We start from the raw sequence: 17,731 nt of genomic DNA, 5'->3' as shown, positions 1-17,731 counted from the left end.
TACTTATGATATCATTAAAAACGTTTATAAACAAATGTTGACCTTTTTATTTAAACATTTCAAACCCCTACTTTTATATATCCAAAAGTTGAATTCAAAATAATGCACAAAACATGTAAGGTTTTTCTAAGAGTTTTTTTTGTGAGTGGTATTATCCTGTTTGCACCAAACTGATACATGTGGTTTTTCATTGGTTACATATCTGCACCTCATTTGTGATTTCTGTAATTCGGTATATTCATCTCCAAGGTGAGATCCAAAGTAATCAGTTTACACATGTATTTGTTTGCAAATATGGTTCATTCCATGATATCCACTTGTGACTCTCTAAACGTGTTTCACCTTCTTATAATCAGACGGCTCACCCGGAGACTATCTGAAAGTACTAATTATTAAAGCTTCAGAAGGGTTTCACATTGACTGGTTATATCTTTTTTTCCATGTATATTGGTTGTCCATATAAGGGGATCTTTAAGCTCCCAGTTCTAGGTATTGGGATAAGTTAGATTGATCATACGGACCTTAGGAAGTGTGAGGATACAATTGTCCTCATGCTGATGCAGCCGGCTGGCAATTGTAGCCTCACGCAATTTCCACCACAATGACACCTGGTTAGAATTGCCTCCTTTGCCAAACATGTTTTTTTAAAGCAGAAGTATGAATGCATTCATTAGCTTAGTTTTAAAAGACTGACAATATTACAGCAGTAGATCCTACCTGTGTCAGATTTATCAACATGCCCCCTGCACACAAACAAGCAAGACGGTGTGATTGTTTGTTTGTTTTAAACATGTTCTTATAGTACCGTACACGTTTCAATCAAACACTCCTAAACCTCTTGGGCTGTTTTACATAAATGCTTGGTTTGTGGAGCCCAGCAGTTGTCTTGACAACTGCCGGTTTAGCCATGATGTAGCCAAGGCTGGGCTAGGCGAAGACCCCCCTCGTGACAGGCGAAGATCCCCCTCTGCAGGGAACTCTTTGCTGCAGGTATGCCTTGCCAAACGTGGCCAAGTGGCAGCTGGGGGGCAGGTCTGGCACTGAATGGTGAATTACACCCAATGTGCAAAAGCATCTCAACAAATAGGACTTTTCAGTGATAGCTATTCAGACTGGCGAAGGTATCGTAGGTCCACAATTGTGCAGATATCTTCATTGTGAAAGGACCAGTTGTGTATGCTTTCCGAGATTACTCATTAAGCAGCCCCAGCCATGCACATGTAGCCATTTATTGGCAATCTCTAAACACGTGTGTTATATGTGTGTGCAAACAGCTGCAATATATTTCTCAGAGAATAACGTACTTTTTGAATGGCTCCAGGTTGACACTGAGCAGCCAATCAGACTGGGCAGAGCACATTCTGAATCCAATGGGAAAAGCCTGCCTTCCAAGAAAGCAGTTGGTTGCTCAGGCTGGCTTCCGCTGCAACCCCCATTTCCCACCCTGTGCCACCTTAAGTTAAAAACATGCACACAAAAAGCCATTAGCCTGCTGACTCATCTCCAGCCGGGTTCCATCCAACCAGCAACCCCTTCTCACCACAAAGGAAATAGAAAAGGGACGTTTAAGGACGTTCATTTTTCTATTTTCCAGAAGACTGTCCAGGTTGTGTTTGTTGGGGAAAAAGCTGTGCTGCCTACCCCCAAACGTTTTTCCCCACAAAACAAAAGTAACTATTAACGTCCTAAAAGTTACAAAGGCGGTCCTAATGACAATAATTCCAGTAGCGGCAGGCCCTACCAGGTGCTAGTGGCCATTAGATTTCATTAAAGTCCCTCAATATGGTTGCGCTTCTTAACTGAGCTGGAGACCATTACCACGCATTATAGTCTCCACTCCCTTTATTATTGCCATATTAATGTAAAGATCAATATCACCCAGTGGAGTTCTTGGGAGAATGTGTAGTGTTTGCAATACTCTGACAACAGCAGTTCACAATTTTCCTAGGTACACATTCCACCTGTGTGTATCTGTGAAATAAACCACTCCGCGTGGTTTGATACATAAGAGTCGAATTCTTACAGCTCGCATTGTTTTTTTACTCCTGCTCCAGCTATTAACTGCTCCCCATTTTAATGGTGCATGTATTTGTGAAATAATGGTGTTTTCTCCGGGGTCGCTGCCCAATTCCTGACCTATATTTTACTACTAGGAATACCTCATACAGATGTTGTCAACAGTCAGAGGAAAACCGAAAGCCCCAGAGGCATGGACTCTCTACGTAATGTTTCTGTTTTCCAAACGTACTGTCATGGTCTTGCTCGTGCAACAGAATGAATGAACAATAGCTACTAACTGCCTTAACTGCTCCAACATCTAACATTCAGTGACAGGTTATCACTGCACACGGCGCTTCCGAGGTGAACAGACTTTCATGTATCTAGTCTTCAAAATACACACAGTGCAAGTTATGATATCATATGCTATGGCATTTGTAACGCGCCTATATACAAGTGTTTCAAGGAGCAACGAGGCATGGAAGGGGGAACAGAGGGTGAACAGAGACAACAATCTTACTAGGCTAAGTGACATGGAGATTGTGCAAGTGCAGGGCAGGAGGGAGGGGTAAAGTGCCAGGGGAAAGGGGAGGGGGCAGTGCTGTACATGGGATCAAAACAATAACAAGAAGTGTGGTCCACAGGTGGCAGGTGCAAGGGTAAGTGCAGACAGCAGGTGTCCAAAAGTGCAGGGAGGGGGATTGTGGGGTTTCAGATACAGACCCAAGTGCAAGGGTTGCCGGGAGGCAGTGTGGGTGTGAAACTGGGAGGCAGGGACCTGTGCCCGAAAATCAGAGGTTAGCCAGTTGACCAGTGCAGTATCAGACAGGAAATCAGCAGGGGAGAGGAAGAGAGAAGGCAGAAACAAAGAGGAAGGTCTTGGGTTGCATACGGAACCGGAGATGGTTCTCTGCAAGTTTTAGAGAGGCAGGGAGGCTGTTCCAGAGGGAGGCCCCACACGAAGAAAGAGATCTACCACCAACTCATTGCTTGGAGAAGCGACTGACCCTGAGGGTGTTGGAGGTGGAGGAGCGAAGAACTTGAGTAGGAAGGTATTTACAAAGAGAGAGTTGGAGGTATTGAGGACCAAGGCCCCAGAGGGCCTTGTGGACAATGCAGAGGGTTGTAAAAGAATACAAGTAAATGTGCCAAAGCTCTCATGAATCTCAAAAAGCAAGTGGACTGCACAGCTTTATAATGACTGCAAAGAAGAAGGACAAAGCACAGTTGTCAAGTGGTTGTTTTGAGGAGCCTAATAGAGCAGAATGCATTTGTGGTGAATGAATGAAGAGTAGAGCAGCATGTGCCATATATCTACGAAAGGTTATTGCACAGACAAAACTGATCCGTACCCACAGCTTGACATGCACAATCCTGATGCGGGGAACAGGAATATTTTAAATGGGAGATCCCCATCACCTGCTTATTTCCCTTACCCTACCCCCTGCACCTCACCCTTCGGTCCCTACTCCTTGCCAGAGTATCCCTTTGCTTTTTAGGGGCGCTGTGGCATTTGCACAAATTACATTATTGTGGTTCTGTCATGCCAACAAAACAGCTAAAGAAAGAAAAAAGTACACGTTTTGCCAGACCCAGGACTATTTGCAAACTTGTGCACACATTATTGAAATGTCCCAATTTAATTTTTTCATGATTTCTGATATGATCAAACCTTGTTTTTGCTAGCATTCCTTTATTTAGGGTTATATGTAATCTTACCGAGCACAATTACAGAGTGGTAAATACAATTGCGGACAAATATCGAAAAACACCAAAAAAAGTGCTTTTACCCAACTACGCTTTATTTATTTAATTAAAGTTTGCGGTGTTTTCCGGTGTTATGGTCCACTCTGAAATGTACCACTCTAATGTTTTAGATATAGTGACTGGATACCCTTAGTGTTCAATGATTGAACAACTGTCTCATTGTTGATGTTAATGCAGTGTCACGTCACACCTTATGACCGCCAAACCCAGCCACTCCCTTACCACTGACCATCCCTGAAAATATGATTCTCTTAAATATGTTGTAATACTTCAGCATGGCCAATGGACCCCGACTTCATGGTGTAGTTAATGCATTATGCTCTTCAGCCCAAAACTCCCCTAGACACGCTGGAGCTTCCAACTGATGTGACCCCTACGCCTGTGGTAGAATGGAACGCTCTGTAGCATCTCCAAAGCACGGAGCAGACATCAAATTCTTCTGAACAGTGGCAGAGATTTTCCCGCACAGTTCAGATCCTGAGGGATTGCTCACATCAAGTCGACGCTTCATTCAACTGAAACCTAATGAGTTGTGAAGAGAGTCTTATTTACTCCTTGTATGCAGTTCACACATTAAAACCTTTTAACAAGCACAATTTATATGCCGCACGTTGAGCGGCGTAATTCCACAATCCCCTCAAGCTTCATTATTCCGTTGGCGCTGGGATTAGGGGATCTTTTTAACCAGCACAGATGCCGTTAACATTTCAAAGCAGAGCTGGGAAGATAATGATGCTGCATTGAATGAAGTCCCTTGAACACAGCATTGACACGCATCGCTGCTCATCAGCCCACGTCAATGAGATAGCATAGCACGCAGCATAGAGTAAATATTTGCTTTCTATGTGCATTGGATAAGAACAGTTATTACTAAAGGGTGGGGGAGGAGGGCCTGTGGTCCAAAACACATCTTTATTTCCTCGAGCAGACTGTATACATGTCAATGTATGCGACCTTCACATAAAACAGATTTAGTCAATTTTTTGTTTTTTCCAAAACCAAACTTGTATTCACATTAACTTTGCATAACACTACAGGATCTCCCAACAAATTCAACATCTATACTTTCTTAGAAAAAATCCAGACTGTCAGTTCAGATCATTAAACACCCACTTCAAAAGAATACAGTAGATTGGCAAACACAGAAAAGATTCTGCCACACAGGAAATATGTACCTACCCCATCTGAGTAGAAAAATACAGCTATCCAGAGTAGGTGTCAAGTGCAGAAGGGAGGTTTTTGAACGGAATACTAGCCAACAGGTCCAGTGCAGTAGCGCTTATTTGTTAATTGTAGATAGTGCAGGTGAGAATGGGTGTTAATCATCTGTGACTCACAGAGGGGCAGAGACCTATGCAAAGATTGATCAATGACCTGAAATTGAGGTGCGGTGCTAGGCAGGCAAATGACAGAGATAACGATATAAAAGAAATGTAAACAAAATACACAAATGACCATCGGTGATGTCTGGAACCATTTCATACATACTCTTTACATGTTTATTTAGTCAATGGCTCCAAATGATGACTAGACACGCTGTACAGGCCAAAGTGGTGCCTGTCCGCGACCACACATGTGTGGAGAATGGCCACTGAGCGCCACATTTGCCACTAACAAAAGATAGAAAAGTCTAGAAAAAAGTGTGCATTGAAGCAGTCATATTCCAGATTAAAACTAATTATAATCAATGAAAAAACTCAAAAACACAACACTTTTGAAACAATTCTAATCATTCTAAACAATCATCAGTCTATGCGAGGTCCCGTTCAATTCCTAAGTAAACGTTATCTTAGACTTTTTTTTAGCGTGTCCTCGCAATTAACACCACTTTTAGAAAACGTTATAGTGTCACAAACACGTGGCCTTTTTGAACAATAGTCACCTGTTTACTTCAACTGTCAGTTTTCAACCAACGTGTTGTCAGGCTTGTTCTTTATAACATATCCGTAACACAGCACGTGTTAGTTCCTCCTGTATTCACAAGTAAACAATGGGCCACAATGAGTCACGATAGCCTTCTCAGCAGTAAGTCTGAATACACAAAGGAGCTCGAAAGAATTGAGGTGCGTGATTCACAGCGCACCCCATGATAAAAGCTGCTTCCAACATCATCTACATGAGATTTCAAATGACTAACACTGTACAATGGGATTCCATAAAGGCACAGTGCGCATGTCACTCCCGTGTAATAATATGCTTCTGACCGAGTGTACAGCTTGCAAGAGCTCTGCCTGTAGCATGCTCATAACAGATAATGGAGTTAGAAATGGTGGTTAACAGCAGCACACAGTGTCCCAGGTGCCTTCCCTGTGCCTTCCCCAGGTCCAAGCCATACACCGTGGAGATGTGGTCAGAGCCGCTGGCATGATCGCACTTCCCAATTGAATGAAAAGTATGAGAAAAGAATCTTTCAAAAACATTTTTTTCTCCGCTGTTGTTTTTAAATTGAATAATCAAATGGCTTCTTCTCAATTGTATACTGACATTCTGTACAAGTTAATTTGACATTGTAGCATTCCCATTAAAACATGAATGCATCCCTTTCCTCATTACACATCCCACAGTGCTCTCTTGTATGGCATTCTTCTTCATACATGCAATCCCTTAGTTTGGTTCTTAAGAATTGAGACTGCCTAAGAGCAAGCAATAGTGATTCTATAATTGAACATTGGCAATACAGTACACTTTGTTAAGGCACCCTGGCATTCCCTTGTTGAATTTACTGTCAATAGTGTTTAATTATTGGGCAAACGTTTGGCTAATCGTTATAATCAGTAAGACGAAGACGCCCATATATGGCTTTTGTTTGGGTGGTTTCCTTTATAAACGTCATCTATCTGTAAGAAGTGGAACTTTTCCAAATGCACCCTAGACGTGCTACAGGTCAGCCATTCAGCCCTGGTAGGAACACGCTGTGCCACACTGTGGTGCCTACAGTATGAGCTGGTCACCCTACGCCGTGGATGTCGATGCCATCAGCATTCCACAGACACTTTGGAGGACGTGGGTATCCATGCCCTCTGCAATTATGCAGTTGATCGCCTCCTATTTATTTTTATACAAGGCACAGCAAATTTGGGATCCACATCAAGGGTTACATTTGTTCATGCCAGTGGTCTTGTGCCAAAGTATTTAAGAGAATCTGCCTGCTTCTATGTTGTGGTGTGGCCTGCAGGGTGTATGCACAACCCTGGCAATGAATTGATACAGAAGACCTTTGTTTTATTATGGTGCCACCTCCTAGTGCCGGAAACAAACCCGCCCACTGAATCCCTGTTGACCCCTGCAGACCCACATTTGAACGGACCGTGTATATTATCTGTGCAGGAAAACAAGATACATGATCATTTCAAGGAAACGGTTTCTAGTTTGCAGACTACCACTGCTCCCATATAGGTGAGCATCATATGGATGTGAAATGAAACAAAGCATATTTTTGTTCCTCGGCAGCATGTACTTTTTTCTTGTTGTTCTCAACGCCCTCTTTTGTTTTTTTTTGTAACCTGTGTGTATCCAGGTGGTTCTTTGTACAAGTTGGGCAGTGACCCCATCACAGTGATACACGAAACCGTGGACGGATCCACTGATTGGCTGCAGGGCTTTGCGGCTGTGATCTCTGGCATCATCTCGACTGATGAGAAAGCTGCTGCAGGTATTCATTACGTAACACGCGGGGAGGAGGGGGCGACCGCAGTATCGAAAATTCCCCTCACGCTGCAACAGCATTGATTGTCTCACTGCAGCGTCACCAGCAGTCAGAGAAAGCCGCATGCGCCATTGTTATTGAGAACACGTGATCCGAGCTGGCGTCGAAATAACCCCGCTCCCTCACGTGAAGCTTTCCTTCAAAAATCAAATGCGCCATTACATAAAGTAGGCCACAATTAAAGCCCCATTCGACTCTATTTAAATAATGGAAATTGTGAAAGTCCTCGTTCGCTTGCGAGTAAAAAACAAATGTAAATGTCTTTCAGGGAAGGAAAAAATGTTGGGCCATTTGCATTTGAAATACAATGTAACCACATTGACACCTGCTGCACTAAATGGACGGCAAATGTTTGAATTTTACAAAAATAAATGAGGCAAATTAAAGAGCACAAACGACTCTGTTAAAGTATCTGCTGAGCTGTAGCGTACAGGATCACTGGCTCAACGCCACCATTTCTAAAAGGAATAATTAGCAGCCTGTCGAAGCGGGGACTTGGTTACCTTCAAGCACTGACTTGCGGGTTTTCTGATGGCAAAACGTGCATTTAATATCACCCCTTTTCTACACACCTAGGGCCCGATTCATGGCATTTGCTGCACTGTTCAAAGTGACTTTGCACTGCCTACAAAAACCATGATTCATGGAACTGTGCAAAGTGTATTTCTGCAGTGCAAAGTCAGTGCAGTCATTTTTGCAGTACAAAATTACCTTGCACTGTGCTTTTCTTTGACCAACTATTAGAAACACATTAGGGAGCATCACCAAATCACCTGATTTCTATCACCACATGCATGTCTGCATGTCATTTAACACAGTAACCCAGTGTACTTAAATACTAACAGACAACATTGCACTCAAATCCACGCCATGTTCATTTGACTTTCTGCTTTAATCTGGTTGGCAAAAGAGAAAACAGACCCATACCGCATCTTATTTCTATGTACTTGCATGTTTCATGACAAGCCTACACACCCACAAACCTAGAATATTTCTGTGCATGTGCACGTCTTCAAAAGTGGAAGGTCTGAAGGATGGATGGAGGAGATTGGTCACAGTTTACAAATAACATCATTGGACCAAGCATGCGTTGCATGTAAACATTGAAAAATTGCATGAACTTCCTACAAGGAGTGAGCACATATTTGTTACATGCTGTTGTTTCGTTGCACACTTCTAATTGTCTCTCTCCCTTTCTGGCCTAGGACACGCTCACCCTGCAGTGAAGAAAATAGGTTTGTGTGTATTTATTTTATTTTTGTTAAATTGACCAACTCCTTTGGCATACACTTTAGTGTCCATTGGTAATTGTTTCCATGATGGCCGGTCTCCTTAGACGTCCATCACTGGCTGTGTGAAGCTTTGCTAATTGTATGTTCTATGGTGTGGACCACAGCTGTAAGGTGGCGGCGTCTAGTTTTGGTTTGCTGAATAGGTTGTAGCCAACCAGGATTGGAAGAAGTGGCATTAATCATTACATTTCCAATTAACTGCTTATGGTGTTGATGTGTGCCTAATTGAATAGGCTTATCCGCTCCCATCCATATGCTTACATTGGGTAGTGCCTCGCAAGCGTGATAGATCCTATTTTTCACCATGTGCCTGATGATAAAATATACGGTTTAATACAGATTGTCCTACTATAGTGGGACTAGAATTGTAATTTGTTGAGGGGAATAGAATACATATGAATCATAAATAAATTGAAAGAACATTTTATTATAATAGTACACATTATCAGTATATATTAGAAAACAAGGTAGCCTGAGGATGATATACCAATTATCAACTACCTAGCTCAGGAGGCTGCAACCTTTGGTTCTCCAGATGTTTTGGACTACAAATACCAGCAGCCCTAGCAGCATAGTGAATGATGGGGGATCATGGGAGTAATAGTCCCAGACATTTGTGGAGACAGAGGTTGCAGACCCCGGACCTAGCTGCATTTACCAATGCTGCGTGTTGCCCTTCATTGATTTCTATAGCACAATTGTATACATTGTTTCCTGGGGCCATTGGACTGATCCCTTATATTTAGATGCCAGAATCTTAAATTAGGGGTGATGCAAACAATTCTAAATGCACTGCCCCCCTGTACCCTCACTCAACATTATTTTGAAAGTTATATATTCACGAACCTTGATGAGATCATTAACACGACCATGCCATTGTCTACTGAGAAGGTTCCCAGGGGGCACCTTTTTTCCTCCTGCCAGCAGTGATGGGCGAAGAATACCCTGCGCCTGGAGTTGAGGAGAAGCCCTGCAGTGAGTCAAAAGAGGACCCTCAAGACAGTGGCGGTAACAATGGTGATGGCCCTCTTGAGCTAAAGACGGAAGACCTAATCCATGCTCAGACACGTCATGACCTTGACGAGGCCCTGGCCGGCTGGGGCAATGTTAGTGAAGCCTCACCGGCTGACCCCCAGAATGGGAATGCAGATGACGTGGCCAAGACTGAGGAGCAAGAACTTGATAAGGAACAGGAAGGTACATGCATCTTTAACTAATAATTCTAGTGGGATCTTTGACCGGGCACATTCATTCATATTCCCAAAATGTAATCATCCAGGGACATGGTGAACGGAAAATATCACATCAGGGATTAGTCTGCTTATTATGCATCACTCACAGCATGCTTCAAATTGCTCTCCACCCACTGCACTTAATAATGGGGAAAACGGTCATTCGAAAAAAGTGATTGCAGCTCCGGACTGAGCCAGGCTTGTTTTGCAGAAGTTGGTTTTAACACAATCGCTCCTCGTTGTGTATGCAATGCAATGCTGTGGCTGTTGGCTGTGTGGTTTTGGCTAAATACGCGCCTTCCTCCCTTTGAAAATGTTCACCTGAGACAGAACAGTTCTATAGCGGAAGGCAATATACTTGGAGATTATGTTAGCCAGGGGAGTTGCTAGGTCTGGAAAAGACCCAGGGCTAAGCTGATGTCGGAACTGTTGGGACTGGGGGCTAGCTAGTCTTTTGGCTGTAGCTCCTGAGATTCTATCCGGGGCTACAACCAAAAGATCAGGGGCTATAGCCCCCTTAGCCCCCCCCTAGCAACGCCCCTGATGGTAGCATTGGTCGCTGCACATATCTTTAATTTCTCTGTGTAATTTCTGATTCGACCATGCGAAAAAAGCAAACCGCACCTCAAAGGTGCTAGTGATTTCACTTCATTTGTCAAAAATGCAGTTGTTTGAACAGTAAATCATGACATACTATATTTATTGACTTGGGTTTTAAATATGTCAGCATTAAAACACGGAAAAGTGCTAAACACTTTTTCAAAACTATGCACCAAAGAATGTGTGAGAAGCATTCTCCATGCTTCACTGGAAAAAAAAAGCGTATCTATTTACATAAATATGTAGTGTGAAGAAATGCATTAAAGTTGGTGCTGTCAATAAGACATGTCTGCCACTTAAAAACACATTTTTCTTTAAATATCTTTTAAGTATTTTATTGGTTAAATATATCCTTTAACACATTACAAAAATCAATACATGTTTTGCATACTTTAAAACACGTTACATAATTTGATCCATTTGCTCACACAATTAGAATATAAAAGAAGTAATATAACTTTGTTTAAAATACATGGCAAACCATTTTTAAAACACATTTTTTTTAAAAAGGGCGGCTACACTGCCAATTACTCCTGGTTTACTAAAATGCATAAAAACATCAAGGAGCAATCATTTTAAAAACATCATCATTTCTTGCCACATATAAAATAGCGTAAAGTTCATAACCAAATTTTGATCCGCATATAATAGTGACCAAAATTGATTTGGGCAAATGAAATGTATATCCTGCACCAGTTTCATGTAACCTTTTTCATAAACTGAAAACAGTGTGGTGCAGTCTTTCAATAAATGCGGTGCTCTTTCTGGTTCAAAGCCACATAACCTGCAGAAGCACTCTTTGTAATTTATCTTAAGCCACACTCCTCTGTTTGCCAGTGTGGGAAGCTGGTTCAGCCTTAAGCACATTATGAATCTTCTTACTTTATAATTATGTAAAACTATAATGTATGCACAGGCTGAGCCAATCGGGAAAGCTTGCATAGTGAATATTGCATAATTAGATTTCCCTGATAGGTGTGCAGTGTGTATATTTCGATCCCAGATCCTGACCTTTTTTTATATTTCAAGGAATTTAGTGGTAGCTTCTCATCTGTTGCACAAGTGCATCCTATTCCATCCAAGAAGTCAGCAATTTATTGTGCCAAAGGCTTAGGCAGGATAACTACTCAGACATCCAGTGGAATCTAAAAAGTAAGAATACAGAGATTTTCGAGTGGCCCGATTCATCATTAATTTGATATAAAAATTACTTGCCGCAATCATTTTCCTAGTAGAACGAGAGATTAACCCTCATTCGAAGCAGATCGCTTCCATTGGCACTGCTTGAGATAGACTCAAAGTGCTCTTTCAAAGCCTCCCTTCCAAGATATCTAGCCAAGATGTCTCTTGGCCGAAAAGACTTCTGGGCCATAAAATATACTTGGAACGATGCATGTATTATACAGCTTTACAAGACCTTCCATTGAAAAACCACCAGATTTTGCAATAATTAATTTTGAGAAGATCTCTTTATCTAGTTTGTTGGATATTAATACGTCAAGATATAAATAACTAGACAGTTCTTGTAGTGGTGTGTTTTGTACGGATCAATTAAACAAACAAATTCCTACAGTTGGATTTAATGGTCATCATTTTTGTTTTGCATAGGTTAAGTTTTAAGTTATGGTGTGTAGAATATAATTCCAGGGATATAAAACTACGCTGTAAACCCAGCACTCTTTGGCAGAGTATTATAATGTCATCCTTGTATGACAGTCAAGTGATAGGACATGTTTGTATACGCAGAGGATACTTTTTACAGTTCTTAAAAATCTCCTCCCGGCCGGCAATTTAAATATTAAAAAACATTGGGGCCACGGTACAACCTTGTTCCAAACCATAATTTACCAACACCGGCTCACTCAATGTACCTTCTTGATCCACTCTAATCTGGATAGTATTCTCAGAATAAAACGACTTTGCGAAGTATAACATTTGTGGATGTAGATTATCTTTTTCCATCTTTTCCTATAAAGTCTGCCTGTCTACCATGTCAAACGCCTATAAAACATATATAAAGTACCCTAGTCTTGGATAATAAACTGCATCAAATAAAATGTGTTTAAGTCTAGATATTGGATAAAGTGCTATATCCCTTTGCAAAAGCCAGTTATTTGATTGCTAAGAATGTTGTGTTCTATGGTCCATAGATTAATATAACACAAAAGCAGATTGCAGTAGATTTTGACACTGGAATTAATCATGGCTAAAATGTGGTAATTTGCTGGGGAGTCGCTTGCACATTTTTTTTGTAACGGAATCAACAAAGAGTTGTTCCAGGACCTAGGTAAAAGTCCCATAGTGACTATCTCGCAAAAGATAACGTAGAGAATACCAGCCCATATTTTTGATTTGGTCATAATCAAAATATTTGGAAGACTGTCTGGTCCCAGTGCTCTGGACAGTTTTAGATAATATATGATTTTGTCTATATCATCATCAGTGAAAGTAAAGACATTTCTGTTGCATATCTCCAAATAATAGGGGTTCCCTTCAATAATTTCATTCCTGTAATATAACAAACGGATATAGTCTTCCCATACTAAATTGGAGATAGGGTTAATTTCTCTAATGCATAGAACCCTGGCGTTATGTTTATTAAAAAGGTGCCAAAATCTCTGCATATCTTTTTTCTTTAAAGGAATGGTTCGCCCCAAACATTTTATTTCAAAAATAGATAGGCAACATAAAAAAAAACGATTGACATTTTTTTTTTTCGAAGTCCCTATGTAAAATTTTGAGCAATTCAAGCTCAAAAATTGAAAAAGCAAGCACATGGGCGCATCCATTTTGTGAAATGGCTGCCCGCCTGTACTGGCTTTTGCGGCACTAATGAAGGAAAAGCCAGCCAGCTGTAGTAAACAAAAGCAACCACTGGGTGGCTTTTCCTTCATTGGTGCCGGGACTCGGAGGACGCGGACCGGAGACTACAGGCAGAAAAGCTGCAGCTGCATATCGGTAAGTGCTATTTATTTATTTTATTAAATAAGCACTAGCTGCGTTTTTTTTTCTAAGTTTTCCAGGAGTACCGGAGACCCAAAGTGATAGCCACGGCAGGCACAAACACAACGCGGTTGTGTTTGAAAACACTGCAGTTTTTCTTTCGGAGTTTCTCAGGCTCCGAGCCGGAGGAGCCTGAGAAACTTAGAAAGAAAAACCGCAGCGTTTTCAAACACAATAACGTTGTATTCATGTTTGTGGTCATTTCAAATGCTACCGCAAACATAAATACAACGTTTTTAAAGCTGCAGTTTTATTTTTAAGTTTTCCGGGCTCCTCCAGCCCGGAAAACTTAGAAAAGAAACCGCAGCTAGTGTTTATTTTTATTTAAAAAATAGCACTTACCGAGATGCAGCTGCAGCTTTTCTGCCTGTAGTCTCCGGTCCCCGTCCTCCGCGTACAGCACCAATGAAGGAAAAGCCACCCAGTGGTAGCTTTTGTTTACTACAGCTGGTTGGCTTTTCCTTCATTAGTGCCGCAAAAGCCAAAGCGAGCACAGCAGGGGGCATCCATTTCACAAAATGGATGCCCCCATGTGCTATCTTTGAGCTTGAATTGCTCAAAATTTTACATAGGGACTTCGAAAAAAAAAATTCCAATCGTTTTTTTTATATTGCCTATCTATTTTTTAAATAAAATTTTTTGGGCGAACCATTCCTTTAAGGTGGTGTATATAGACTTCCTTTGTGCTGATATTACAGTTCCCTTATGCATTTATACCAATTCTTAAAATGCATTTAAAGTTTATTTTCCTCACAAGTTTGTGTACGGGATCTTACACATTTGTGTTTACCCATCGTATGTTTGTTCTTAGCTTTTTTTTCTTTTTTATGACAATTTGATCATCGACATTTTTATGAGAGCAGTGATCGAAGGTGATCTTTTTCTGGGTATTCGAAAACTGTTGTAATGATGTCTTGATAATTTGATGAACTTGTTTTGTGTTGCCAAAAGTAGGAAGTGAGTATACACTCAGGGCGTTAAGCAACAAGCAATTGATTTTTTGCAGATTATACTCTGACCAAATAATATGATTTTCCTAGGCATTTAAGTCAAAATTTCCCTCAAGCTGCTTTATGGGAGGTTTTGAATTTGGCAGATATAAAATTCCAACATTACTTGGTCACTTAAATTGTTAGGTATAAGCTTCAAATTCGCTATCTGTGCGAAACCCTTATAATCTGTCAAAATTAGGTCAATCAAGTATAGGACCGACCAGTAGACCAAGTGTAGTACAGGTCATTATTGTTAACATTAACGGCATGAAGCAAATGCTGTGCCTTTATAAGGAACAGCCAAGGGTTAAAATCTAGCACAGGTTCCTCTTCACTCGACCCAATTGCCCACATCTTAAAATCATTTTTCAAGTAAGAGTACTCTTGCCGGAAGACCACCTTCTTATCTGGAAAGAGAGGCCACTGGTAATTGAAATCACCTGCAATGTAAAAATGCCATTTTGAGTGAGCTGTTTTCCAGTTCTCTGTCATTGTGTCTATATGGCTAGTAATTATCTCCATACTGTTGTTTTCTGGGGGCCAATACACATTAAACAGTAAAATAGCAATGGACTTTTTTCCCCTTTTAACTTCCACCCCCACCGTCAGTACAAATTCAGATTGGAGGGTAGGAAGGAATTCTTTAGCTTTCAAAAAGGATGCAACCGCTGTCATTTTTCCCTTAAACGGTCTGCCATGTTTGTTTCTGCAAGCATGCCTTAGGAAGGTAACATAACCGTCTATATACACATTTTCCCTTACCAAGGTCTCTTGCAATAAAATGACATCTGCGGCGAACAGCATTTGTGTTCCTAATGGATTGGTCATTAATGATCGATATCCTCTTGTATTCAAAGATCTAATTACAATCTGGGGGGAGAGCGACTCGGTTGGTCTTTCAACTCTTTCTAGGTCCCTTGGTAGCTATCTTGTTTGCCTCTCACATAAATTCTTTCTGATTTGCAGAGAAGAGACTGCCTTAGTTACAATGTCATTGATATAGACATCTGATAAGTAAGCATCCGGGCTTCTAGTCCCAATAGCCTTTTTTTATCCAAGGGTAATGGTTTAGGCATTTTTATGAACTCATAACCTATGTTCAGGAAACTCGATGCTTGGGTCATAACAATTTCTGTTATGATAGGAGAGACAAAGGGAAGTACTGCCCAATTAGGTCCCTAGGCGGCACTTGGGACCTCTACATGCTTCAACTCTTGAGTTGTAGTCTTACTTAAAGTAGGGAGGCGGTGTATAAGTCCAAGAACATTCAAATGATTCAAAAAAAGAGCAAGCTGTGGTGGCCAAGAGGTCTAAAATCTTGACCTTGTTGGTGTTCATATCAGAGAAAATGGTAAGTCAATCTTGGTGTTATGAATGACTTGCCCCTCAGACAAACAAAAATATTGTTTTGTTACCTCCCCTGACCACTGTGGTTCTTTATTTGTTTTGGAGATATCGAATGAGCTCTCATTCTCTCTCCCCGCTATTCGACCAATTTCTAGCATGCTAGAGTCACTTTCCATATTATATTTCCCTCTTGTGTTTTTGAGGGACGTAAAGAAGTTGGCTCTAATTATTTCCATTTCTCCCAATCTCACAGCAGGACAATCGTTATAAGGCACCAGCTTTAAACCGGGTATATAGCCATGTGATATATTTTTCTGCTAGTTATTTACTACTGTGTCAGAACTTGTTACAGACTCCTGAGATGGCTCATCTGCTATTTGGCCCGTTTCAATCAAATAATGGGATACAGTTGCTTTGGAACTTTGTTCATTCACCACAGTTGTATTTGAATTGATGAATCTTTCCTTTTGCTTGTGTTTTCCACGAACTTTTACTTTAGGAGTAATTTGCGTATCCTGTACAGTTATTGTCGCACACTTGCATGTCTTCTCACTGAGGGCCTCTTTCTCTTCGAGGACCTGGGTGGAGGTGAACAAGGTTAATGCTTTTGCAATTTCTGATTTTAAAAATAACTCTTCTTTATACATGGTTTTACACAACATGACCAGAGCATTTAAGGTAATCAAAATTCCAGATTCAGTGTCGAGATCTTCAGATCAGGAGGAATCAGATGAAGAAACACTGTCCTTTCGTTGCAGTGGTGAGACGTAAAGGTCCATGGTGATAGCTGTTAGGTCGGGGGAATTGGTCAAGTCCGTTGCTTGAAGCCCTTGTGTGATACGGGTGTGACAACTTTGAACTGGGCCAGGACTTTCACAATCTAGTATATTCCGTTCAGCCTGCAGTGCCAGGCACACCTCTAAAAGTTATTTTCCACATGGGAGGTTCAAAGATTGGATGGAAACTATTCCAGGGCTTGTATTTGTCTCAGTAAGGTCTGCCGGGCATGATTCTATGTTTTTAGCCTTCATTGTATACTTAAGCAAAGATGAAATATTTCCTCTGTTATTCTCACTACTGCCGTTCAGCTCACAAATAGAGTTTGACACCTCTACTACTAGCGATTTGGTTTGTTTCAAACATTTCTTATTCGACTTCTTTTTTCCAATTTCGGGAAGCAATTAGCACACTAGAGCAGTTGGTACAGTCAGAGGAGGGCAGAGGATATTTTTAGCTAACTGCTGGCATTACTCAGAATATTGTTTGGCAAATAAGAAGGCTTATACTCTGCACATTTTTATAGAGTCATATGACAGGTAAAGGATATCCCAAAAAAGCTCTAAAGGTCAGAGTTCCACAGTCACCTCTTTAAAAGGGAGACAAGTACATTTCTCTCTCTTTCAAAAACTACTGGGAGAAATGGCATTTTAACGTTTCATACACACAAATTCCAGATAAGAGGAAACAAGATGCTCAAAGGACTGGGACCCGCAGTCACCTCTTAAAAAGATAAACGGTTAGAGTGTAGTCCTCGCTGCGATGCGGCACGAAGAATGGCGTTATAACGTCACATGCACAAACGCTGTAAATGAAAAAGAGGTAAAAGGCTCAGAGGTCTAGGACCCGCAGTCACCTCTCTAAAAGGTAAACAGTTAGAGATCATTCCTCGCTGCGACGCAGCAGGGAAGAATGGGGTAATGACTTCACACGCACAAATGCCGCAGGTGAGAAAGAATTAAGAGGCTCAGTGGTCTAGGACCCGCTCTCGCCTCTTAAAATAAACAAAGCTGTGTG

General features: G+C 41.2%; 1 protein-coding gene across 50 annotated transcripts in view; it reads left to right on the top strand.

Moving 5' to 3' along the window:
* The window catches only part of TRDN (triadin), a 1,596,486-nt gene that overhangs the window by 161,401 nt on the left and 1,417,354 nt on the right, over window positions 1–17,731 (top strand). For 39 of the 50 annotated variants that reach the window (XM_069607588.1, XM_069607568.1, XM_069607599.1 and 36 more), the window contains 3 exons: window positions 7,283–7,417; window positions 8,677–8,706; window positions 9,655–9,960. The exons of 2 other annotated variants lie outside the window; for them this stretch is intronic. In XM_069607588.1, the coding sequence (XP_069463689.1) occupies window positions 7,283–7,417; window positions 8,677–8,706; window positions 9,655–9,960 (471 nt within the window). Of the gene's footprint in view, window positions 1–2,153; window positions 2,208–7,282; window positions 7,418–8,676; window positions 8,707–9,654; window positions 9,961–17,731 lie in introns of all 50 variants that reach the window. 9 more of the 50 variants (XM_069607601.1, XM_069607607.1, XM_069607604.1 and 6 more) reach the window with 6 other exon arrangements.

Source organism: Ambystoma mexicanum, chromosome 4q (assembly GCF_040938575.1).
Source record: "Ambystoma mexicanum isolate Mex_15411 chromosome 4q, UKY_AmexF1_1, whole genome shotgun sequence".
Taxonomy (NCBI): Eukaryota; Metazoa; Chordata; class Amphibia; order Caudata; family Ambystomatidae; genus Ambystoma; species Ambystoma mexicanum.
The sequence above is the reverse complement of the archived record's forward strand: the minus strand, read 5'-3'. Positions and strand labels throughout refer to the sequence as shown.